Source organism: Myotis myotis, unplaced genomic scaffold (genome assembly GCF_014108235.1).
Source record: "Myotis myotis isolate mMyoMyo1 unplaced genomic scaffold, mMyoMyo1.p scaffold_m19_p_3, whole genome shotgun sequence".
Classification (NCBI taxonomy): Eukaryota; Metazoa; Chordata; class Mammalia; order Chiroptera; family Vespertilionidae; genus Myotis; species Myotis myotis.
In genome coordinates this window covers 167,771,263-167,797,720 of record NW_023416335.1, presented here as the reverse complement: position 1 = coordinate 167,797,720, position 26,458 = coordinate 167,771,263, and the positions used below count along the sequence as shown (strand labels likewise).

Below are 26,458 nucleotides of genomic sequence, written 5' to 3'. Positions count from 1 at the left end.
TCATAGCCGCCAGTTGTTTGGTCATTCCACTGGTTGTTCTGCCATTTGGTCAATTTGCATATTAGGCTTTTATTATATACTAGAGGCCCGATGCACAAAAATTCATGCAACAGTAGGCCTTCCTTCCCTGACTGCCAGCACCGGCTTCGCTCCTGCCACAGGCAGTCCCCCAGGTCCCTGGCTTTGCTCTGGCTGCTGGCAGGCACCCGGGACCTGGGCTGCTTCCCTCTGCCCCCAGCTACATCTGGTCTAATTAGCATATTACACTTTTATTATTATGGAGGATAATTTATAAGAAATGGCATCTCTTCATTGTTTCTTAGACAGGGGCACATGCTGAAATTTGGCTGGCAGGCCATGTTTTCATTAAATACTCATTTCATAGCCATACCCAGGCCCATAAAGCTTAGTATTGTTGGAGCGCAAAGCCATAGAAGTGCACTTGGCCATAGGTTGGAACAGCTTTTACAGTTAATTAACCAGGAGTTGGTAGGAAAGCATTTATTTTATTTTAATGTAATTAAAAAAATACTATGTTATTTCATTTCCTTACATTTTGTATGTAATGGTTTGGTCATCAACATTCTTAAATATAAATATTGGCTCTGAGGGGCAAATTACAGTGAGGATGCAATCTTAATCTCTTTCTCTAAATTAGCTTTGGAAATTGTGGAAACCTTTATGCAAGGAAATTGTCATGGTTCCTGACTTACGTGAATGTTGATCTCTTTCTTTTGAGACTTCTTCAGGGAAAACACTAATTACTGTATTTTTCTTGCTTACTCTGCAGTAATGACATAATTGACACTGTTTTATTAAAAGTTTATCATGTCTGCTTTTTAAACTTGCTGTCCTTCCTTATCTGTCAATAAATTTCTTTGCTTTAATGATAGCAAGATGTGCTATAGACTGGCATAATATATATTAAGATCTTTACAGGGAGTACGGAGCATTCTGTAATTCAGGCTATTTAATATCACATTTGTTTAATTGCATAAGTATTGTTTGCTTGCTGGAAGAAAATGAGAATATACAGAGAAAGAAAAAAAAAATATGACAGCACCTGATAATGTCTGTTAACATTATGGTTTATTGCAGAAGTGAAATAAAAAATATTTAACAGCCAGTATGGCACAGGCATCAACTAGTCAGAATAGACTCCGGCCTTACACAACACGCGCCTCCTGGTTACCACTGGTCTCGGGTTGTATTCGCATCTGAATGGTTTCCCATACCTACATAGATAAGCTGTATGTTTTAAGAAATGAGCTTGCTTACCTTTGCCCCTCAAAAGTACCTGGAATGTTTCATAGACAGATTCTACCAACTTAAATCTACAAATAAGAAGTAGAAGTTGAGGCCACAAAATTGAAAAATAAAATTATTTGCTTATGAATTTACTTTTGACTTGGCTTGTTAAACATAATGGTGGAAGATTTTTGTTTAGTAAATGTAAAGTGATACGTACATCTTTTTAAAAGCAGAGCACATCTTAGGAAAAGGGTAGCCTTACAGAGTACCTTTGTCCTGCCCGTTCCCAGAGGGCTTTCCCCATGGAAGTCAGTGAGGGTCCGCTTCTCATCTTGCCACTGATTCAGTTGCAGGGAAGAGAGAAAAAGAATTCAGAAGTCTCTCACATTTATACAGTTGCTCAAAAATAATTTATGTGAGGCATGTTGATGCCATCAATAACAACAAAATGTGAAATTGGGTTCCATGAAAGAAGCAGGTTTTAAACAGTTTAAGTATTGCTCTCAAGCTGCACATGATTACAAATTAAGAGATACACAATATCATTAGCATCCTGGATTTAGATGATTAACCTCTTACAACATTAAAACATAGAAATGTATAATTAAGGTGTGCCTTCATGAATGCGTTAGATCACTTTGTGTCAGTTGTTATTTTGGTGATAAGTGAACACAGCATCATAGTTCCCTTGTCTGTAAAACGAGAAGTTTAGATTAAAATATATCCAAGATTCCTCCCAGCTTGCTGATTTCGTAATTGTATATTAATAACACCTATAATGAGCTAGTAGTATTTGAGTATTTGGTTTACACTTTAAATTTTCAAAAGCTTTCCAGAACTTTCCATGTAATAATTTCAGAAAATTCACCAATCTTAGGAGGGGCTTCATGGATGCTGAATGGTACAGACGGGAAAAGGCAGTAGGGAAAGATGCTTGAGTTATAATTTGCTGAACCAGGGGAAGGTTACTCCAGGATTCTAGAAACCCAAATTTGTCACAGCTTCTGAAGGTGGGCCGAGAAGTAGGGGGAGACAGGAGGACGGGGATGTTGTTGCTGCTCATTGCCTGGGAGGCAGGACCTGCTAGATCCGTGGTCGGCAAACTGCGGCTCGCGAGCCACATGCGGCTCTTTGGCCTCTTGAGTGTGGCTCTTCCTAAGCCTTAGGAGTACCCTGATTAAGTTAATAACAATGTACCTACCTATATAGTTTAAGTTTAAAAAACTTGGCTCTCAAAAGAAATTTCAATCGTTGTACTGTTGATATTTGGTTCTGTTGACTAATGAGTTTGCCGACCACTCTAGATCATGGCTGTGACCCAGTGAAGATTATTTTCCTGTCCTATTTTCACACACCATCACAGTGTGGTGCAAACTGTGCACTTGGATGTTTTGATTGTATCTCCACTGTTTTTACTGTGATCTACAGGGAAACATTTAATTTGGTGTGTTGTTTATTTGTGGTCTTATTTTTGTAGCTGGTGCTATAGTTTACTGAAAACCTTCCAAGATTAGAGGCTACATGAGAAGGAGCGTCAACATGAGCCAGCATACCCGGTCCAGCCCTCTGTCCACCCCACACTAGCCGGTGATGAATAATTGTCTTTTATATTTCACCAAGTCACGGGCAGATCTGACATTTTAACTATGGTATGCTAAAAATACGGTTTTCTGTCAATTTAGGAAGAATCACCCAAAGCCATTTTTGGGTTGTTAAATGCGTTTTATTAGTCTTGACTAGTTGTGACTCCCAGTTCTAAGTGGTTGTGAAGAGGGCTTGATCTTGCAAATCCTTCTGACCCAGGTCTCTCTGTGACAATCTTGACGTTATTGCATGTCTTCTTATGACCGGGATACCATCAATTTGAGTGTGCACGTTGTGCACAAATACATATGCACACATCCTGTAGACAGAGATGACAAAAGATGTAGATTTCCAATTATTGTGCCTTTCCTGGCTTTCTCACACACTGCCACCGTAATCATTTCAGATCCTGGTGCTCTCCAAACCACATTTACCTAAGGCAGCGAAGGCCATTTATTTTCATATCTGTCTGTTGGTACCTTGGAAGGGCTAATGTTTTTTATTTATTTGATTGTTACTACTCTTAATCATTACAAAAATCTTATTACTGCCCATATATAAATCAGGAAAAACAAATTTGATTTTTAGCATTCTAATGTGGTTAAAAAATTCATGAATAAAAGAAACTTCTTATGCAAATGTAAGCTACTGACAGAGAATAAATATGGGTATAAACGCTTGCTATTATAATAATCTTTTGACCTCAGCCATCCTTTATATAGCCCAAGTAATGACTGTTTGATGTTTATTATAAAGCATATTAAGTCCCGTGATTAACTGAACCTTTCATATCTCTTTTTTTGTTTCATGTAGCAATGAAAATAGATTGTTCTATTATCATTCTTGCCAGGAAATTTATAAAAAATATAAAATTATTCATAAATGTATTTTAAACTGGAGAAATATTAATGTATTATTGGGTGTACTGAGCAGAAAACATTTCTTTTCACATTTGAATGGCAGGCACATTATTATAAATTTACTTCCTACTGAATATTAATCATCAACTCCAAATGGCTGGTGGCTAAAGCTTTGAGAGGCAGCCAAGAGATGTAAATTCTTACCCTCATCATGGACTTTTGATGTGATTTTGATTAATAGTTAAAATTGAGTGACCTCCGATTTAAAAGAAAAAAAAGAAAATCATATTCCTGAGAAATCCAAGGGCAGGATGGTCTCAAGATGGGCTATCATCCCTTCTGCTCCCCTCTTGGCTACTGTGATCTGGGCTCTCTTGTTCCTCCTCCTGCATATGACTTCCTTCTTGGTCCCTTGCTTCCTCTGCTCGACTTAAAACCCTGGTGTACTTAGCGTGCCAACCTCAGTCCACTTTTGTTCTCACTCCACTGTGCACATATTCTGAGGACATTCTCACTCATACTTACAGTTTATAGGCGCTTGCCTGTCCTTGGACTTCAGCTGCCTCTCCAGGCCCCCTCTACCAGGACAACTCCCCTCTGTACCCCCTTTGCTCTCATTCACCTCGTCACCCTCCTTCCACTTGTCCTGTGACCTCTTTAGTCTGGTTCAGCACTGATTTCCTTGCACTCAGCAAGCCCCTAGCATGGAGTAGGCACTTGGAATGTGTCTGCTGATTTAATGCACACAGTTGAACTCATTATTCTCCCCACTCCCAACCCTAACACACACTCTCTCTCTCTCTCTCTCTCCCCCTCTGAACAGTGCATCTATTTCCTGTGTTGTGTCTCAATGAATGACACCCACCATCCAGTCTCCCCTACCTCCTCTCTTGTCCAGCACCCCCCTGCTTCTTCTTTTGCTCCATCCAGTCTTTTAAAGTCTGTCTTCTGTGTGCTCTGAGTCCAGTTTTTCCCCTTCACTCAACGTACCACTGCCTTGGTCCTAGGCTTTCGTGTATCTCACCTGGATTGTGGCCAGATACTTCAGCCTTCCAATCTGGTTTTCTCAGATCCATTCTTCATACTGTTGCCAGACTAATCTGTCCAAAGTATATATCTGAACATGTACCCTCCTAAGGTTACAAGAAAACTGCAAACATTACTAGGACTACAAAAAGATCCAAATAAACGCCAGGGGTTTTCTGTGCTCCCTATGTGGGAAGACAGTACAGTGAGGTGTTCATACTTTCCGGGTTTATGTTTCTGCTTTATTACAAGGCTAATCAAGAGCACAAAGCAGTTTCCTGAGAAAATTGGATAAAATGATTCACTCGTCTTATAAATTAAATGAGTGAGAATAAATGAAACTTGAAATGTAAGTGTATAGTCTTTGCAGTAAGAAAACTTGGTGTTAAATCTCAGCTCAGCTACACATTAGCTGTGTGGACTTGCATAGTAGTACTAACCCCCACCCCCTCCCTATGTCTGTCTCTTTAAAATAGGATTACAATAGGAACTTTTCTTAAGAATTTTTGTGAGGATTAAATAACATGACAGAATGCCTGTGGTGTATTTAGCACAATGTCTGATACCTAGTAAATGCTTAATAAATATTAGCAGAATTAAAAGAACATGAAAATCATACGCACAAACACGTTTATCTAACACAGAGATGAAAGAATAGTAATAGTGGTTGTCTCTATATGGCAGAGTTATAATTTTCCTCACTTGTGTCTTCATTCTCTACAATTATCATTTGTTACTTTTAAGTAGAAAAAAAATCTTTCAATGACTTCCCACCTTTACACAATAAATTCCAGCTCCCTTAGACTTCATTCAGTGTCCTCCTTAACCTCACCTCTCCTTACAGCTGCTTTCTGCCTACCTCTTTAGTCATCACGAATCCTGAGTTACTTTATTCCTTGCTCACATTCCTTCCTGTTTGCAAGCCTTGCTGCCTCCTCTGCCCAGCATGGCCACTCCTAACTTTGATTTATTGTTGCTCCTCTGTCTAAATTTAGCTTAAAAATCACTCATCCCATCAGGCTCAGCATTTGGATTTTCTGTGTTTAAATTATCTGGTTTTGTGTCTGTCTCCCTCTACAGAATGTTTTTCTCCAGAATGAGGACTTTACCAGAACCTGAAATACAAGATAACTAAGTTAGAGTCCCTGCCCTCAGGTTGCGTGTAGCAGAAGGAGAAAGGCATGTAAATGCATGAAGGTGATAAATGCTATAGGATCTCTGACACCAGCACCTGTAGAGCATAGTAGGGCAGAATCAAGGGTTCACTTAGTTTCTATGGGAGGGTGGGGAGTTAGGGTGCAGAAGGTTTTCATTCAAGAGGTGAGACACTGCTGAATAGATGTTTCCTGGGCAGAAGACTCGGGGACAGTGTTCCAAGCAGCGTGTGGGAAAATGTTCCAGCATTCAGTATGGCGATGAGTTGAGTTTGAGGTGGGGTCTTCATGCTGCTTGGCACATAGACGCTCAGACCAAGGTGAACAGGGTTCCTGCTCCTCCTGGTAGCTGTCTTTGTGCCTCTGGGGTTTGTGCATCCCCAGAAGTTATGTACAATACCTTATGTTTATGTGCTTCCGAGAGGTTTTCTAGGAGAGGATCCTGAATTCCACCCGATTGTCCCGAAGTGTTGCATGGCCTATGAAAGATTAAAACCACTCTTGACAGAGTGGGTGAGGTGAGGGGTGAAGGCTAGAAAAGAATTTGAAGGTAAACTGTCCCAGCTGCAGCGGGTGGGGTGCACCTGGGCATCCACAGGGCATTTACCTGCTGGAGCCACTAAGGGCCTGGTCACAAAGGGCAATTCTGTTCATGGTTCCAGCCGGCATCTTCTAGCTCCTTTCAGCAAGCAGGCTCAGTCCTGCATCTTTTGTTTGCTCCAGCTAAGCCAGGTCAGCGTCCTTTCCCTGGTAGTCAAAGCAGCTCTCCAGGTGGGAAACATTGCGGGGTTGAAAGACTCGGGAGAGAATGGAAGCACCATATGTTTTCTTCTGAAACTAAATTGAGGAGGTGAATATGTGAGGAGAAGAAAGCAAACATAGTAACCAAAGCAGGTCAGTGGCAATGCTGTTCAATAGGCTGCATTAAAAGATAGAAACAGCATCAACGCCCCCCTCCTCACACCCCCCCACCCTCCGCCCAACTGTGTAGGTCAGCTCATTCATTCCTCAGCCGCTGATGAAGAGATATGTGGATTATCTAACTCCCAGAGTCCTGCCCAGGCAGATCTTCTGCCCTGCTATGCTGCTGTAGTAATACCCCATACAGACCTTTGTTCTAGAACACATACCGCTGTGGTGTAGCTGTGGATATCCTTTTCTTCCCAAGGCAAGACTGGCTTCTTTTTGCATGTCCAGCCTTTAGCGCCGGGCTCAGTTCATGTTTTTCAAAAGAATGAACTCCAGCTTTCTAGCCTGAAGATACTGGAATTCTTAGTTTAACATGAACAAAGGAAACCCCAAACTGCTGAAAATTTCCATTATCCTTTGCCCAGCGAGGCACTCAAGTGGAAGAGCTAATCAAGGAAGGGAGAGATCTGCAAAGATAAGGGCTGCTCTTTTGGAGGGATTTGGCAGGATGTGGAATCTGATGACAGACACTCAGCTTGCTAAACAAATGTTGATAACCACAAGGCAAGGCAAAGGACAAAGGTTGTCGGAGCAGAGGTGAAGGGCACTGTTGGTCACACTGGGATCTGGCGTCTGGCTCAGAGGCACCCCCACCCCCCCTCCTCCCCAGCTGCCACCCAAAGGCATGTAACCTTCAGAACCATAACGGTTAGTTTATTTTCCAGAGCTGTCCTCTGGGATGCTCAGCTCTGTTCGAGGGAGGCAGAGGATCCCAGCTGACAGTGCGGGGTGAGCGTGCAGAGGGCTCAGAGGAACCACTAGCGTAAAGATTCAAAAGTGGGAGAATGTTGAAGAAGAGACTGAAGGGTGGCTTCATGATCTCAGGTCTCAGGGATTTGAAAGTCACAGAGAATAGTGATTAGTCTTTTCCAGTTACTGGAGCACAAAGAACAAGAAAATTGTTTTGAACTGGATCATAAAGGCTTCTGAGTTGGATGGGGCGAATGAGAAGATTGCTGAAACGATCTTCCTATACTCCTGTCATGTTAACTCTATTAGTTACAGATAGTTGGTCACTTTTAGCATTCAAGTCACTCCGACACTATTGTTTTCCCAGACTAGACACTCGATCTGGAGCAGGAAAGGGAAGGGAACTCGTGACACGGATTGAGCACCTGCTACCAGCAGGCTCTGGGTTTTCCTGCCTCCCTGAGTTGAAAACATCATCCCATTCAATACCCAAGGGGTAGGTGTGATGATCCCCATTTATTTGTGGGGAACCAGGCCAGGAGCCCTCAGGATGGCAATCATAGGTGGCAATCCTGGGTCTGTATTATGTGTTCCTTCAGTGCTGAATCTGTGTGACTCCAAAGTTCTGGCTTCTAATTTATCTGTAAATGGGATGAATTTAGTGTTTACAGAGGCTGTTTGGATGTCTTCCTCTCTGTGAGGCATTTCAGACGGGCCCATCCCAGGTCCTGAGAGCCTTTCCCTCTAGAACAAGTGCACTTTTGATCCAGTTTGGCACTTGTATGTCCAAAACAACCACCTATTATCTCTCGGTCTGGATACAACATACTTATAAAGCAGCAAATCTGTAAGGCATGCTCTCTGGCATAGCAAAAAGAAAAAGAAGAAAAATACATTCCAATATAATAAAGATAAAATTTGAACTCCCACAGCATGCCTTTGGACTGTGCACAGGGAAGGCAAGCACAGATGTGTGCCATATACATGCACATCAGGATCATAGCAACGTGAACAGTCCACATCCAGGTTAAACCTGCTGGTGGCCAGACCTTCCTGTCCCTGATGTCTGCTGTGCCTCATCTGTTTCTGATTATAAGTATTATATGCTAGCCATTGTGGATATTTTGGAAAATACAGAAAATTGCAGCTAAAACAAAATTTACCTCTAATGCTACTGCCCAAACATAAAACAAACATGAATACTTTAGCGTGCTTCTTTACAGCTTTTTAAAAACACAGATGTAATTTAATATAGTTTAGACATACAGTTTCCTGCCTTTTCACTTACCTTGCCTCATAAGCATTGTGGTAAAATACACGTAACACAAAATTGACCATTTTACCCATTTTCAGATGTACATTTCAGTGACATTGAGTACATTATTCACAGTGTTGTACAACTATCACCACTATCCATCTCCAGAACTGTTTCATCATCCACATTCCCTGTACTTAAAATAGTTAAGTTAAAAATGCTTCACAGACCACATTTAATAGTGGTGTAATACTTCACCGTATAGTATTTACTTGAAAGCATTTCTCACAAACATTCAACAGGTACCTTATTTTGTGATCCCTGCAAGGTAGGTTTTATGGCTCAGGCAGTGAACAAAACATGGTTTTTGCCTTCTGGGACCTTAAATCTGGTGGAGGAAATGGCCATCAGCAGGCAGTTTGAGTCCTGGAGAGCATGTAGTAGGAGAACCTTGCAGTATAATTTCCATGATCATTTATTGATTATTGCGCATCTCGTGTGTAGCAGATTTTTTTCCTTTTATAAATAATGCGAGATATTTGTAGTTATAAATATCTGTTCACATTTCAGATTATTTTATGAAGATGGCAAAAAAAGGTGTCATTACTGGGCTACTCGTTGTACAGGGGCAGTCGGGGTGTGCTTTTGGAATGCCGGTTATCGCTACCCATGGTGCCATTCTCAAGATGAGGAACTGCTGCCCCCAAACATTTTCTTTGCCTTTTATACCTGATGAGCTCTACTAACCTCTTTTTATAAATGTGTATCTGATTTGCATTGAGCAGGATTGTGGGAAGAGCAAGGGAGGGAAGAGATAAGGGATCCTGGCTGAGGCGGACACTATGTCACAAGTATCCTGCCAACTGCCCAGCTGTTTGTACATTTCCAGGCTCTGGTTTGACCCCTGCTTTAGGGCTGTGCTCCAAGTGCATGCAGACTGAGGACTGAGCGTGGCTCCCTTCTGTGAAATTCCAGGCGTGGGAACTCGAGGCCCATTGTGAACTAAAAGTAGCCTCAAAAAAAAAAATATATGTTTATCATTTAAACAGAAACTCCATCTGTTATCAGAGCAGGAAGAGACCTCTGAGTGTCACACAATCTCCTCTGTTCAGATGGAGACTCTGAGGCTTACAAAGCTAAGAAATATTCTGAAGGAAACCGGTTGGATAAACATCAAAGAGGGATTAAAACTCAGGTCTCTTGATTTATCAGGTGGTCACCCCATGACCTGCCCGAGGTTGTCTTGGCCTTTGTTCTTCTGTTTACAGGAATTCATTTCTTCTTTTCACTTTTAAATCCCTGATTTTATTCGCTGCTGTTTGGTTCCATGATGGTACTCATTTTCAGTATTGAACACCATGCTTGTGTGCTGGGGTCCAACCCCAGCAGGTCCAGGGGTCCCCAAAGGTGTGGACGGAGTCGGCAAAGAAGGAATGACATGGAGGCAGCGTTCAGTTGATCAGCAGCCTAGCCAGGATCTCCAGCCAGGATCTCCAGCCAAGTTCTGGTCTGGATCTCCAGAGAGGTTCTGCTTCAGATCTCCAGCCAGGTTCTGTGTCCATGTTCTCTTGCTAGGTTCTCCAGCCAGGTTCAGTCCAGGTTCTCCAGCCAGGTTCAGTCACCAGGTTCTAGTCAGGTTCTCTTGCCCATTTCTGTAGTCAGGTTCAGTCCAGGATCTTTTGCCATGTTCTCTCCAGCGAAGTTCTTCTGTCTCTAGTTCTGTGTAGGTTCTGTGCCTAGGTTCCGTCTCTCCTGGTTCTGTGTTCTGAGTTCTGTGTTCTAAGTTCTGTGTTCTAAGTTCTGACTCTTGCTGTCTAGTTACAACTGTATTTATACCAGTTGATTCAATCCTATCAATCTCTATTACAAAGGTTAGGGCGTTTCTTATCTCCATTATGTAGCTTAAGCATGATTGTTCATAGTTAAAGTGATTAATTACCCGCCTGGCACTTAGTTAAGAGGTTTTATTCCCTCCCTAACTTCAGGGGAAAATCCCTACCTGGGGAAACAACCTTTCTCAGAGACCTTGGTTAAAACACATAGTGCCAAGAAGGTGAGCAAACATATTAAAAACAGTATGCCATATATGCCAGGTCCCTTGAAACAGCAAGCATGGACTGGCTCCCGGCACTTGTGCTGGCTAATGTCTGTGTCAGCCATCATCAGGTTATGCCAGTGTGTTGCATGCCTATTCCATGTTTGTCCTGAGCCTACTAATTTGTTTGACTTCTGACTGCTCTCTTTATCTTGGCCCCATTGGTGACTGGAAAGTTTCTGTTGACTGTGGCCAAAGTAATCAGTAATGTCTTATTTTGCTTTCTTTGCTCTCTTCTTGTTAGTCCCTTTGGGTAATTTTGTTGGGTTTTGTATTTTTTTAAAATTAATTTTTACAGGTAAGACACCCTCCAGTGATACAGTAAATGTGAAAACCTGGTCCAGGGCCAAAGAGGAAACAGTTTTTAAATAGATCATTGGTGTTGAGAATAGGAATATCAGCATAGATTTCTGATGTATTCATTTCGTGATAGCGGGTAGATAATGGTTAGTTGGTAAAGCTTTACCGTGGATACATGTGACTATCTTTATGTTAACGTGCCTAAACTATTTTTATGTGTAGTCAATCTTCTAAGATCAAATTTACAAAAAGAAAAAAGTTAGCATTGTTTTGTGTTAGACAAAGTGCCATTATCTTCAGTAGAACTTTATGTCTACATAATGACTCTAAATATAGGACCATAGACCCCTGATAATAATTAGAAAAGTAACTTAAAAAGCAGAGCACCAAATTTGGTCTGAGGCTGTCAACCCCAATAGGAAGTGGTTGTTATGCAGTTGAAAAATCCTATAGCTTAGTTTCTATACAATTTCTGATCATCAGAATCTCAAAATAATTCAGATCCTTTCATTTATGAGAGAAAGGAACAATTTCTCATTTATCTTGAGTCTTTTATGTTCATAATTTCATCCTTAATGAAAAAGGCAGTGGCATTTTCATTGTGAAGATAGTTTTCCTGAATTTATACCTGAGTCTGCTATTGCAGTGTTTCAAAACCAATTGGCATTAGCCTGGATAGTTATTTTTATACAAAAGCAACTTAAAATTTGATTTTGGAGTGTCTTAATTTTAAAGATCATTTCAGACATCTGTTCCTCCTGTGTTGGGTCTACTGAATGGAAGTATTAACCAAAGATCTAAGGAATAGATATAGCAAACTCCACTTCCCAGAAAGATGGGTAGCCACTGCCATTCCGTATTCAGAGGACTTGAAAGCCCAAAGAGACACACCCTGGCTATCATCATGACAGTTATGTTTTTTAAGTGCCCAGCAGGCTATGTGTTATGTTCCATTTGGTATTCATAACAGCCTTGTTAAGAGAGGCTAGGGCAGGGGTGGGCAAACTTTTTGACTGGAGGGCCACAATGGGTTCTTAAACTAAACCGGAGGGCCGGAACAAAAGCATGGATGGAGTGTTTGTGTGAACTAATATAAATTCAAAGTAAACATCATTACATTAAAGGGTACGGTCTTTTTTTTCAATAGTTTTATTCATTTCAAACGGGCCGGATCCAGCCCGCGGGCCGTAGTTTGCCCACGGCTGGGTTAGGGTGATGCCCATTTTCCAGATTAGGAAACTGAGATTTTTCTCAACTAATCATCTGGTTAACATCCTGATGCCCCTTGATTGATTGGTTTTTGTCATTCTCATCACCCCTGCTCTATTCTGAACACCACAGCTGGTTCCATCCATGTTCTTTATAACATTATTCTTCTGAAACTCTTTCAAGATTCCACCCTGCGTAGGGATAAAGCCCAAACTTCAGTATATTCAGGTTGGCTCTGTTTCTTTAACCTTATAGCCCTATATCCCACAACCTTCTTCTTTTTTTTTTTTTTTTTTTTAAGTTTGTTCCCTTTTTAGATTTATTGTTTTCTCTTTCTTTTCTTAAGAAAAGATTCTGGAATAATACAAGAACCATCAAAGTTAGAATAATGATTAACTCTGGAGAGAAGGACTAGGAGGTGATGAGGCAGTGAGGGTAGAGGGGACTTGAATGTACTGTGTTTTTTTTTTCTTTTTAAGTTAGGCAGTGGGTATATGGATGCTCATTGTCACATTCTTTATGCCTTTCTATGTCATATATTTCATAATAAACATTTTAGAGAATTACATTTAAAATACTTAATAAATAATTCAGATTAAATTAAATACTAGAATACAATTATTGATATTAAAATTTTTCAGGTTAGGTTAGCAAGCATGTCAAACTTGTGGCCTGCAGGTTGCATGAGGCCCGAAATGAATATTTTTTCAGCCCAGCCAGTATAATCCACAACCTTCTTCTTTTAAAAATGTTTGATCTTATTTTTTAAAAATTTCTTTATTAAGGTATTACATATGTGCTTTTATCCCCCCATTGCCCCCCTACCCCCCAACTCATGCCCTCACCCCCCTGTTGTATGTGTCCATACAACCTTCTTCTAAGAACATGCAGTACATACCTACCCTAAGGTGATTGATACTGTGTACTTTCCAATCTGTTCCTCTGCCCCAGCATACCTTCTTTGCCAAGCACTCTGCTAGAATCTTAGGGAGACAGTTCTTGCCTTCAAAACTTTACGCTTAGTGGCAAGACAAACCTGGGCATAAACCACTTCTCCTTATGTAGTTATTACAGTATTATTGACTGTATTCTCAGTGCTGTACGTTACATCCCATGACTGCTTTTTAACTATCAATCTGTACTTCTCAATCCCTTCACCTTTTCACCCAGTCCCACAACCTCCCTCTCCCTTTCTGGTAATCAACAGCCTGATCTCTGTATTTATGAGTCTGTTTCTGTTTTGTTTGTTCGTTTTAATTATTCATTAGACTCCACATATAAGTGAAATCATATGGTATTTTGTCTATCTCTGACTGACTTATTTCACTTAGCATAATACCTTCTAGGTCCATGCTGTTGCAAAGGGTAAGATTTCATTCTTTCCTTTTTTATTAACCTTGGATTTAATTTTCAACTTAAAAGCCTTCAAATTGTTTTGAAACCAGTGATGACTGACTAAAGCAATGCAATGAAATGCATTTAGGTTTCACCTTTTTCAAGTAAAGGTTTGAGGCAATTTCCAGCCAAAAACATGCATTAATAAAATTAACAGGTTAGAAATTAAAAAACAACAGCAACAGTACCCAAGAAAAAGAAAACAGCAAATATAACTATTCCATGCTTTATGGTTCTCAAGATTGCTGTGAATGAGTTGCCAGCACTGCCTTGGTATTCCTGGCAAAGTATAATTGTTCTCATTATCACACAAAAATAGTAAACCTCTACCTATGAAATGATGTAGAAGAAGCCCACATTTTCTTTCTTTTGTTAATATTAAGATCAAGGCAGTGTCAACATTGATCTCTGCCCTCTTTGGAATCCTGAAGCACTGCGTGTGCTAATCTAAGTGCTACCCAAGACCAGCAGCCATGGTGTCACCTGGCAGCTTCTTAGAAATGGAGACTCTTAGGCCCCACCCCAGACCTGCCAAGTACTACTGCATTGTGTGTATGTACCACCACTTTTTTTATCCATTCGTCAATATTGGTGGGCACTTGGGTTGCTTCCATACAATACCCTATAAAATAAAAGGGTAATATGCAAATTGACCCTCACGGCAGAATGACTGGTTGCTATGTTGCTCACTGACCACCAGGGGGCAGATGCTCAATGCAGGAGCTGCCCCCTGCTGGCCAGTGCGCTCCCACAGGGGGAACTTTGCTCAGCCACAAGCCGGGCTGATGGCTGCAAGCGCAGCGGCGTCAGTGGCGGGAGCTTCTCTTGCCTCCTCAGCAGTGCTAAGGATGTCCTACTGACGGGGAGTGGGCCTAAGCCGCAGTCAGACATCCCCCGAGGGCTCCTGGGCTGCCAGAGGGATGTCTGACTGCCAGCTTAGGCCTGATTCCCTGGGGAATGGGCTTAAGCTGGCAGGTGGACATCCACCGAGGGTTCCCTGACTGCGAGAGAGTGCAGGCCGGGCTGAGGGACCTTCCCCCACCCCGAGTGCACGAATTTTCGTGCACTGGGCGTCTAGTAACTCTACAATGAACATAGAATAGGGATGCATACATCTTTTTTAATTAGTGTTTTGGGTTTTTTTCAGGTAAACCCCCAGAAGTGGAACCATTGGGACATAAGACAATCTTGTTTTTAATTTTTTGAGGAACCTCCATGCTATTTTCCATAGTAGATGCACCAATCTGCATTCCCACCAATAGTGTATGAGGGCTCCCTTTTCTCCACATCTTTGCCAATACTTGTTGTTTGTTGATATATTGATGATAGCCATTCTGTCAGGTGTGAGGTGATATAGTTCATTATGGTTTTAATTTGCATATCTCCAATGATTAGTGACATTGAACATCTTTTAATATGTCTATTGCCCATCTCTTTAGAAGAATTTAGGTTCTTTGCCCATTTTTTAATTGGGTTGTTTGTGTTTTTTGGTGTGGAGTTGTCTGAATTCTTTATGAATTTTGGATATTAACCCCTTATCAGATGTATCATTGGTGAATATGTTTTCCCATTCAGTGGGTTGTCTTTTTATTCTGTTGATTTCTTTTGCTGTGCAGAAGCTTTTTATGGGGAACACTTTGTAAAGTATATAAATGTCTAACCACTGTTCTGTACACCTAAAACTAATACAAAATAATATTTAATAAATAATGGGGAAAAACTTTTTAAATTTTTTAATTAAAATATCGGCAAGTTAAATGAAAATGATGTAAAAGGAAAAGGGGGTTACAATATTTCTATTAAAATAATCTTATTCACATATTTTTTAAAATCACTTCTCCTTTACCTTTATTACAATTCTAGATTGGTGTAGAGCTCTTGCCCTTGGTGGGACTGTCTCTAATTACTCAAGGCAGATCCTGCCTTCCTCTGAAAGCAGCCTGAGCTGGCATCTTCAGGTTTTGATCTTCTTTTCCTGTGATTGGATCTTAACCCACTCTTTGGTTATAGACTGCATAGGCAAAGTTGGGATTTTAATGTATCTTTGATCTTTAAACTCTCATATTTAAAGGGAAGATTGATTAATTTGTAAAAATCCATAAAATTTTGCAAAGAAAATTTTAGCCTTGGACTACCATACTTTTGATGCATTGTATTGTGTTCTGAGACCACATGTGTTAAAGTATAAAATATTAGGCTGGCACACATATATAGCATGTCATTTATTTTTCTGGATGTTTAAACCCTGGTGCCAAGTCTTTTTAAAAAATCAAGTTATTAATATTAATACACCTTCCTTTTCATTAGTTATCAGCATGAGAAGAAAGCCTTTTGAATATAAGCCAAGCCTTAAAATGGCACTAATAAATAAAGTATCCTGGGCTCTAGCCCTTCACGTTGTGGGATTTGTTAAAATGACCATAAAAAATAAATGGTGTGAGCAGAAAGAGTCCTGAATCAGGAAGTAGGAAACCTGTTTTAGTCCTGGCTGCATCCCTTAGCAGGTGACCTGATGTCATCAGAAGCACCATGAGCTCCGAGGAGACCATCTGCATCATTGCGGACACAGTGGGTTTCTGACCCAGCAAAGACTCTTATGGGTGCTTCTCTCCATGACGTTAGGTGACTGTTACCCATGTATTTATATGTTCTGTTAGTTGGCTAGGGCTACTGTAACAAAACACTCACAGACTGGGTGGTTCAAACAGCAGAAATTGATTCTCACACAATTCTTGAGGCTTTACTAGTTGTACTGGTTAATGCGAATTTTGTAATCAAAGAAAACACGGTAATTTCAAGAGAAACATCAAAAGTGCTTTATTCAAAGTAATGTCCATCACTAGCTACACATTTCCCCCATCTTTCAGGCAATTTGTGGATACTGTCCCAATAGAACTTTTCTTGTTTTAAGGCAAATCATTCAGAGACCCAATTTTCCGCTTCATATGTTTTGAAGTGCTGCTCAGAAAGTGTGTGTGCCATCAATCGGAACAAGTGGTAATCTGAAGGAGCAAGGACTGGTGAATACGGCGGGTGGATTAATACTTCCCAGGCAAGATCTTTTAATGTGTCTTTAACTGGTTTTGAAGTGTGTGATGGTGCATCATCATGAAGCAAAATTACTTTGCCGTGTCTTCTGGCATATTCTGGTTGTTTTCATGATCAAAGCATGATTCAAATTGATTATTTGTTGTCGGTAGCGATCAGTATTAATGGTTTCACCTGGTTTTATCAGCTCATAATACACCACACCTTCCTGATCCCACCAAACGCAGAGCATTGTCTTCTTTCTGAAGCAGTTTGGCCTTGTAGTTGATGTTGATGGTTGACCTGGATCAACCCATGATTTTGTGCATTTGGGATTCTCAAAATAAATCCACTTTTCATTGCCAGTCACAATTCGATGCAAAAAAGACTTTCTTTCGTGCCATTGAAGCAACATTTACTGATGACTTTTTGGTTTTCCATTTGTCTTTCGTTCAGTTAATGTGGCATCCATTTTCCTTCCTTTAAAATCTTCCCCATTGTTGTAAACTATCAGAAATTGTTTGCCAAGCAATGTTTAATCTTTCTGCAAGTTGTTTTTGAGTTTGACATGCATCTTCATCCAATGCTTGTAATTGTTGGTCTTCAAACTTTTTTGGTTGACCTGGACGTTCTTTGTCTTTCACATCGAAGTCATCACTTTTAAAGCATTTAAACCAGCGTTCACAAGTATCTTGAGATGGAGCATGTTCACCATAAGCTTCCCAACATATTGAATAACATTTTCTTCAAAATAAAGTAATGAATTAAAACTTCCCACAAGTGCTCTTTTTTTGGCACAAAATTTGACATTTTTAAGCATAAAAATATCTATGATGTTAACACCTTCAGCAAATTTGACATAAGAAGTTTTGAAGCTTGCTGTCAATACAACAAAATAGCATACATATTGTCGGAAGCCAATTCCAGCATGTCAGCAGGGCTGAATCATCTCGAGATGGCTGAGGGCATTGCCCCAAACCTGAAAAGGATGCATCATGATTGCTTGCTGCCAGACAGCTGAGGGCATCTCAATCTACATGTTATTGCCTCCTACTGGCCAAACACCTGAACAGTCATAGGCAGTTCCCCAATCTGACAATGGATTGTGTATACAAAACCCTACCCTTTGATTTGTATATCTCCACCTTGCTTTAGGACAAATTGTGTTAATAAATAGCAAGGGGTCCTGAGGCAAGGAGAACTTAATTCCTTTAGCTAACTCTTCTCTGACTCCCCATGATATCTTTCAAAATTATGTTTCATTTCTGGGCTCTTGATTAATTTATGCATAGCCCTTCTCCAGATTCCTGAACCCTTCTAGATGCTGGATTAAGACCACCGGTGTTAACATATCAAATCGCATATATATCAACATATGTGTAACTCCATCTGTTGAAAAAAAATCCTCGTTATTAACGTACACCTAGTAAGTCCAAGGTCAAGGTGTTGGCACATTTGGTTTCTTCTGAGGCCACTCTCCTTGGCTTGCAGAAGCCACCTTCTTGCTGTTTTCTCATATGGTCTTTCCTGTGCTCATCCCTGGCGTCTTTGCACGCATCCATATTCCATGTTCTTAAAAGGATGCTGATCAGATTGAATTAGGGCCCACCCTAACGGCTTCATTTTAACCTCATGGCCTCTTTAAAGGCCCTGTCTCCATATACAGTTGCATTCTGAGATACTAGCAGTTAGTGTTTCAAGTTATGAATTTGGAGGAGACCCATTTGAGCCTATAACATCTATTTAAAATAGCATTTTTTGTTTTAAATTATACATAAAGAAACTTGTATAAAGGAGAAATTGAAAATAGCCTTCTACCCACTTAATGCCTGTTATTAAAAGGAGGAGGATATAAGTACATGAAAAGATAATTAAAACTGTACTAAAGGGTATAAAAGGCAAAAATAATACTCTCTTGGCCCTCCCTTCTCCACTAAGGCAACTTCTTTCAACACCTTTGCATCGATGTTTGCTATACAGGCAGCAGGCACATTTTTTTCGTGTCTTAATGTATCATACAGAGTACAGATAACTCCGTATTCTGCTCATGCTCTCTGTTGGCCTTCTTTTAAAAGGCTGCACAGTATTACATTGTGTATGTATCAGATTTTAATTTAACTAGATTTAACCAGTCACTTATTCATGGGCATTTAGGTTGTTTCCAGGTTCCCTCCTCTTTGCTCCTCCCCCCTACCCCGCCCAACCGCTGCAATTGCAAGCAATAGAGTTGGAGTCCATGATCAAAAGAATAGTGAGGAGCCACCTAACAGAAATAAGTAGCCCAGTGGTGGCGAACCTTTTGAGCTCGGTGTGTCAGCATTTTGAAAAACCCTAACTTAACTCTGGTGCCGTGTCACATATAGAAATTTTTTGATATTTGCAACCATAGTAAAACAAAGATTTATATTTTTGATATTCATTTTATATATTTAAATGCCATTTAACAAAGAAAAATCAACCAAAAAAAATGAGTTCGCGTGTCACCTCTGACACGCGTGTCATAGGTTCGCCATCACTGGACTAGCCTCCTATTTGGGGGAAGCCAGCCTTTGTTTTTCTCCTTTCTGTGTATTGGTCCTTACCAGAGGTGTTGGGAAAGGTGTGGGCTTTCTTACCTTCCTGGACCTGACCATATGCCAGTGCATACCTCTCCTTCCTGGCTTCCTTTGGCGGCATTAGCTCATCTCTATCGGGCAATCCTTCTTCAGGAGGAAAGGTCAGTTTGAATTATTAACAAGCGTAGACTATTTTTGTTAAGTAGAACAGCTTTTTTTCTAAGAATTGCTGTTTCCACGCCCAGGGCGCGCATGAACCCTCCCTGGCTGCTTCCGCCCTTTGGAGAGGGGCCAGCTTGTTAATGGAATGTGAGCAGTCTTGCTGCTAATGAAGATTTAGAGTTGAGACAGGGATGCCTGGCACTCCTTGGATTTGCAGACCCTCCCAGCTAGCAGTGCAGCTCTGCGATGGTGCAGTGCAGTGCGGAGGTCCCAGTCCTGGGCTCCCAGCCCTCCCTCCCTCCCCAGGCCCTACCGCTTCGCCACAGGTATCATCTGGCATTGTTTTACAAGCTGCAGATGTTCTCTGCTGAAGAATTACTTTCATTTCTGACTCCTTTTAGGAAATGAGGCAGTCTGTCAGAGGTGTTTCTTCATTTCCAGACAACCCCCCCACCCGCCCCAGCGTTCCTTTCCTCCTGGGATTTCTAACCACAGGTGGGCCGTGCTTCATTTACCCAATGTGAGGGACAAGAGGAATGACCAGTCCTCTTCTAAAGCAGCCCTGACTTCCCTGTGGAACCCAGTGTGGAGGCCCCGAATTAGCTTGTGCTCTTATTCATGTAAATATTTCTGAGACTTTGGTTTCATGAGGCCTGTAGACGTGCTGTGTGTACGGGCTTTGGTGCAGAAAAAGTATAATTTAGCAACAGATTGAAAAGGTAGTCTGGAGTGTTTCTAATTACTGTTTGTTTAGTTCACTGTTACCTAATGAGAGGATTTAAGTAACCATGGGGGTAGGGAATGTAATGTTCATATTGTAGTCAACCATGCAAATCAAATTCTAAGTGTTGCAGAGAAGGCACCATGGAGCCAGTTAATAGATGTGTTCCACTGAATGTTAAATTTAGAACCGAGAGCATTTTGGAACAGGCTTCTTCTGCCTGTCATTCATCACCAAGAATTATGCACGTGCCAAAACCGGTTTGGCTCAGTGGATAGAGCGGCAGCCTGCGGACTGAAAGGTCCCAGGTTCGATTCCGGTCAAGGGCATGTACCTGGGTTGCGGGCACATCCCCAGTAGGAGATGTACAAGAGGCAGCTGATTGATGTTTCTCTCTCATTGATGTTTCTAACTCTCTATCTCTCTCCCTTCCTCTCTGTAAAAAATCAATAAAATGTATTAAAAAAAAAAAAAGAATTATGCACGTGTCCAAAACCAGCCCTACTGTGTGGTACAACCCCATTTAAAACGCATCGGTGGCCTCTGGCATTCAGTTCATAAAAATATGAGTTAAATGCTAACTTATTTCCTTTACCATATTGCATCTATAGCTTTAAGCATCCACATTTCGTTAGCACATTGGATTAAATCCTTAGGCTTCTCTGGATTAATGTGTTAAAGTCTTTTCAGTTGGCTAAAAAAACTTAATTTCAGACAAGAATGAGAGAACAAGACCTTAGGAGCTTTCCTGCTCCCTTTATTCCTCCTCCTTCAGGGGCCATAACTGGAAACTGAAGTGCCAAGAGGGCCTGGAAGAGTGGCTCTCAGCCTTGGCCACACCTTGGAATCGGCCTGGGAACATTAGAACATTCTGATGCCTGGGCCCAACCTCAGAGATTCTGGTTTAATTGTCTGGAATGCAGCCTGCACTGGGATATTTAAAAGCTCTGCAGAGGAGGCGATGGTGCACTGTTGTTTGAGAGCCACGGACACAGATGTCTGGGACTTAGGAGGTCACTGCATTCGGTGGTCCTCCGCCTCAGTTGCAGACCGGTGTTACCTGGAAAGGTTCTTAAAGAAACACTGGTGTCCCACTAATTGAAACCATATTTCTAGGGGAGGGAGCTCCTAGGTGATGGTTAGAAAGCTTCTAGATGATTCTTACACACAGCAAGGGATAAGGTCAATGGACATATCTCACCATCCCATCTCGCAGAAAAGGAAAAATGAGAGCAAGAAAGGCCACACGGTTTGCTCAGGTTGTTGTGGAAGCAGGCCTGGGGCTCCAGCTGGTCTTGCTGCTGCTGACACTGCCTCCTTGTATATTGATTAATGCCTCCTCATCCTTCAGGTGATGTTCCCGCCTCCAAGAGGCCTTTTCTGAGAACTCAGACTCACCCGTCCGGTCTGGGTAAGCTGCCCTCTTTCCTTGAACCGCACCCTTCCTTATCTGTCCCGGGTGTCAGTCACCTCCGGGGGGACAGAGCCTGAATCTCTCTTATTCTTTCTGGAACTTGCTGGCCTGTCATTGAGTCCCAGGCACTGTTGCTTGTATTGAAGTTCCCTAACTTTTGTTCATCAATTAGTCCACATGGATTGCTTTAAAAGAAATCTATTCCCATATGCTAGCTTCTGAAAGCAAAAGTTATTTTTTTTTACCTGTCAACAGCCCACTATACTGTGGGTCAAGGTCTCATACCCAAGGACTTCCTACCCCTGCCTTCCAGGAGAGGGCTTTTGATGACAAAATAATGAAAAGAAGATTTCACTCACTTTATGTGTTGCTCAAAGTACTTAAAACAGCCAGGATCTTTTGAGTAACATACAAGTGTGTATGTCATAAACAGAAAGGAACGTGCAGCACTACTTTAGGATGAAAATGTGTCTGAAGAAAAATAATGCAATTTCATGAAAATACGTGTTAAGGACGGAATGACTTCTTTTACCGTATTGCATGTATAACTGAGTAGCCACATCGAGTTCGCATAGTTGAGTTAAATCCTTGGGCTTCTCTGGATTAACATGGTACAGTCTTTTCAACTGAGTTTTAAAAACTATGAATCTGTCGTCCCAGTTTACCGAAGGTTATGCTTAGCCACGGTCTTATTTTTATTTGAAAAATATGTTTTGGATGGTTACTCTTGTAGCTGCAACAGAGTTTTGTCTCAGAAAGCAGATTGCAGCCAGTATTTCTTCACTTTACAGATGGCCAGCAGGCTCCACAGCGGGGTCGGCGGAAGTAGCTGTTTTCTTGTTTGGAGAATTCAGAGTTAAAAGTTTTTGGAGCCAAGATTGCAAGCTGGGCAGTGTTGTAGGGTAGACATTTAAGATGTTGCAGACAGGAGAGAATGATGCCCAGAGTGTGTGAGAACATTATGAAGTCTTTCTAAGATTTTGTAGGTTCGTGCTTTATGATTGGGAGTCTTCATGTCCCAGGTAAATGGCAAGGTGTCAGCGGTTAAGTAAAGCCACCACTTATCAGGGGAAATCTTCCTAAAACAAATATTCTTAAAAGTTGTAGGAGAACGCTAATCCATTGGGCTGGAGGGATGTACACAACATTTTTATATTAAAATAACTTTGAATGTAAGACCTGAAACTGTAAAACTCCTAGAAAAAAATAGGCGGTAAGCACCTCAATAGAGAGGTCTTTTTGAATCTGACACCAAAAGCAAAAGCAATATTAAGTAAGTTGGACTGCGTCATACTACAAAGTTTCTGTGCAGCAAAGGAAACCAATAAAATGAGAAGACAACCTACTGAATGGGAGAAAATATTCACAAATCATATCTGGTAAGGGACTGATCTCCAAAATATGTAAAGAACTCATAAAACTCAATAGTAAAAGAAAAAATAACAATGTCATTAAAAATCTGAATGGACACTTTTCCAAAGAAGACACGCAGGTGGCGGCCAACAGGTACATGGAAAAATGGTCAGCATCACAAATCATCAGGGAAATGCTAATCAGAACTACAGTGATCGCTCACCTCACACCTGATAGAATGGCTGTCATCAAAAAGAAAAGACATAACAAGAGTTGGTACAGATGTGGAGAAAAGCGAACCCTTATGCGCTGGAGGTAGGATTGTAAATTGGTGTAGCCACTATTGAAAACAGCGGCTATTCTTCAGAAAATTAAAAATAGAACTTTCATATGATCCAGCAATTCCATTTGGGTATTTATGGAAGAAAGTGAAAACTAACTAGAAAAGATATATGCACCCCCATGTTCATTGCAGCATTATTTACAGTAGCAAAGATATGAAAAAAAGCTTTTCATTGGTGATTGAATGGTTAAGAAAATGTACATATATAATGGAATATTACTCAGCCATAAAAAAGAATGAAATCCTGCTATTTGTGACAACATGGATGGATTTCCAGGGCATTATACTAAGTGAAATAAGTCAGAGGAAGACAGATATGTAGGATGCCTCTTATATGTGGGATCTGAACTACAACAAACCACACTTACAGATACAGAGACCAAATAAGCAGTTGGCAGAGGTGGGGGGCAGAGTATTGGGAGGAAGGGGTGAAGAAGGCATAAATGGCTTTAAAATATCTGTTACAGATGCATGACATAACACAAAAAATAGCTCTGTGTTGTGGAATAAAGTGCAACGTTTTTGTGACTTTAAAAAAAAATGAGAAAACTGCCTTCCAGTTTCTCCTTCGTTGCTATTTGGATACAAAACTAACAAACCAATAAAAGTTTTTGCTAAGTAATCTACTTCCATTATCCTAATTTCAGCAGCTCAGCAGTATGATCTGGAAGAGGAGAAAGAGGGAGGAGGGTTTACTGACGAAGAAAGGCGTAAGGGTCAGTGGTTTCACCCAGGTTGTGCCATAGGATCTCTATGGCTGCCCTGCACATTAGGCCTATTCACACCAATTTCAGCGTGTGAGGAGGTACATGTGCATTTGTGCACGAGGGAGCAGGTCTGTCTGATTCCAGAGTCTGTGTTTTTTTCACCAAAGGCGGCCTCTTATGTTATGAGAGTAGCAATGTCTCCAGAAGAGATGTTGTTAATTATGAGTATTTACCATGCTGATAGAGGAGGGCTGACGCTTGCTCCTCTTAGGGTTTATTTACCACCAATAAAATCAACATTTATAAATGTCTGTGAAACAGTTAAAAGCCTTTCCCCTTCATATCCTATAAAGTTCTGACTTTAAAAATGACATGTTATTATTGCAATGGTGTCATTGTCGTGCATTAAAAGGAAGGAAGGGGATAGTCAGCAATGGCCACTTTTGTTCAGAAGACATAGAGCATCAGGTAGGATTCTGTGCTCTCTCTCTCAGACATGCATTTGTCTTGGGGGAGGCAGCAAAGCAAAATGCTTGATAATTTGTGCTTTGCCATGCAGTTCCTGGGTGTGAGCATCCTGACTCCGCTACCCACTGCTAGCTGTGTGATCTCCGGCAGGTGACCTGACCTCTGGGTGCCTTAGTTCCTTTTAAGTGAGACGGGAACAATAATAACTGGATGTCATGTTTAGAATGGAATAACCTAAAGTATACAAAGAGCTTAGAACATTGTGTGATGCAAAGCTAGTGCTCAGTGAATGTTTCTCTCTTCTTAGAGGACAAAGGCTAGATGCTACCTGGCCCAGTGATCCCATTCCCAGGTATTGACCCCAGAGAAATGAAAACCTGTGTTCACTGAAGACCTTTTAGCAAAGGTGTATAGGAGTTTATTTGTTTTTTATAATAGCTAAAACCTGGAAACAACTCAAATGTTTATCAGCTGGCAAATGGATAAACTGGGGTACATTCATGCTATAGAATACTATTCAGGAGCAAAAAGGAACAAATTCCTGATCCAGGCAACTCCAGGGCAGATCTCAAAAGCATTTTGCTACGTAAAAGAAGCCAGAAGCATCCCCTGTGGTTCCACTTACACGACATTCCTAAAAACCAAAACTGTAGATACAGAAATCAGATCATTTCTCGCCAAGAACTGGAAGTGGGTGGAGGTTGACTGCGCAGGGGCAAGAGGGAGTATTTGGGGGTGATGGGAATACTCTCTCTTCATTGTGGTGGAGCTCACATGATTGTATATATTTGTCAAAACACATCAAACTTAAAATGAGTAGATTTTCACTGTATGTATATAAGTTAAACCTCAGTAAGTCTGACTTTTTTTAAAGTCAGGTGCTGCAACATGAACAAAGAATGGTGGAAGAAAAGGGGTGAGACACAATGGGTAATCAGAAATTATCCATTTAAGATGGAAGGAGTGGTTGCATTCGTTTTTCTCTCACTGGCTATGAGTTAGAAAAAGGTAGTATCCTGTGAAATAGTTCTGTCCTGCCCTAACATTCCCGATTCTCTGCTGTGAGCATTTGTCTGCGTCCCATTTCTGCAGCCCACCCATGTGGAGCTGTGTCTGTTTTGCAGGCACAGGGCTCCCCTGGGTTGCTTCCTGGGAGAATCCTGAAGGAGGGTTTGCCATGTGGTAAGGCATTTGTGGAAACAGACTGTTGGTGTTCTAGATGAACTGAGGGTTACTTTTCCAGATTACTAAGAAGTCTGGGTACACTTATGAGTAAGGGATGTTATCTCAGAGCATTGTTCATTCATCATGAGTCACAGCGACCCTTGGCACTTCCTCGTGGAGCTCATGTCTATCTCAGCAGCTCCCTCCTTCCCGAAATTCTTTTTTCACTTGGCATCTGCGATGCTACTCCATCTTGATTCTGCTTACAACTCTCTTGTTTTTTCTTAATCTCCCCTGCTGGAACCTCCTCTTCCTATTCCTGGCCTCTAAACTTTGGAGTGTCATGAGTTTTGGTCTCTGACCACTTCCTATCTCAGCTCATTCTTGAGATGATCTCATTCATTTCCAGGTATATGAGGGTATACCATCTGTATGTTGATGACCTACATTTGGTTGCCTAATAAGACATCTCAGATGTAACATGTCCAAAAACAGCTTCTTGAGTTGTTTTCTAAATCTACACTTTCTCCATGGTTCCTCATCTCAGCAGCATGAATGGACACGGGCCAGATAAACTAGGCATGTGGCCTGGAGCCAACTCCACCCAGTTGCTCAGTCCAAAAACCCGAAACCATCCTTGATTCCTGCCTTGCTCCCACACTCATGTTCGATCGATTAGCATCTATCCCCAATCCAAGCACTCCTAACCTCCCCCCTCCACCCCTAAATCTGAGCCCAGGCCACCCCCGAGTCTTT

At 41.2% G+C, this 26,458-nt stretch overlaps 1 protein-coding gene and 1 long non-coding RNA gene across 7 annotated transcripts in view; one reads left to right on the top strand and one right to left on the bottom strand.

The window, feature by feature from the left end:
- Positions 1-26,458, top strand: part of ANO6 (anoctamin 6) — a 192,175-nt gene that overhangs the window by 30,976 nt on the left and 134,741 nt on the right. Inside the window, exon 2 of one of the 4 annotated variants that reach the window (XM_036300887.1) lies at positions 21,605-21,664. The exons of the other annotated variants lie outside the window; for them this stretch is intronic. Within the exon in view, the coding sequence (XP_036156780.1) occupies positions 21,605-21,664 (60 nt within the window). The remainder of the gene's footprint in view (positions 1-21,604; positions 21,665-26,458) is intronic. 4 annotated transcript variants of the gene reach the window in all.
- Positions 2,911-7,209, bottom strand: LOC118651589. 3 transcript variants are annotated; one of them, XR_004966299.1, is made up of 5 exons: positions 7,006-7,209; positions 6,483-6,712; positions 6,276-6,375; positions 4,720-4,795; positions 2,911-3,154 (listed from the first exon to the last, which is right to left on the bottom strand). It is a non-coding gene; the product is annotated as an uncharacterized LOC118651589 (long non-coding RNA). The 3 variants fall into 3 exon arrangements; XR_004966298.1 differs by having other exon boundaries at positions 4,720-6,375; XR_004966297.1 differs by having other exon boundaries at positions 4,720-6,354.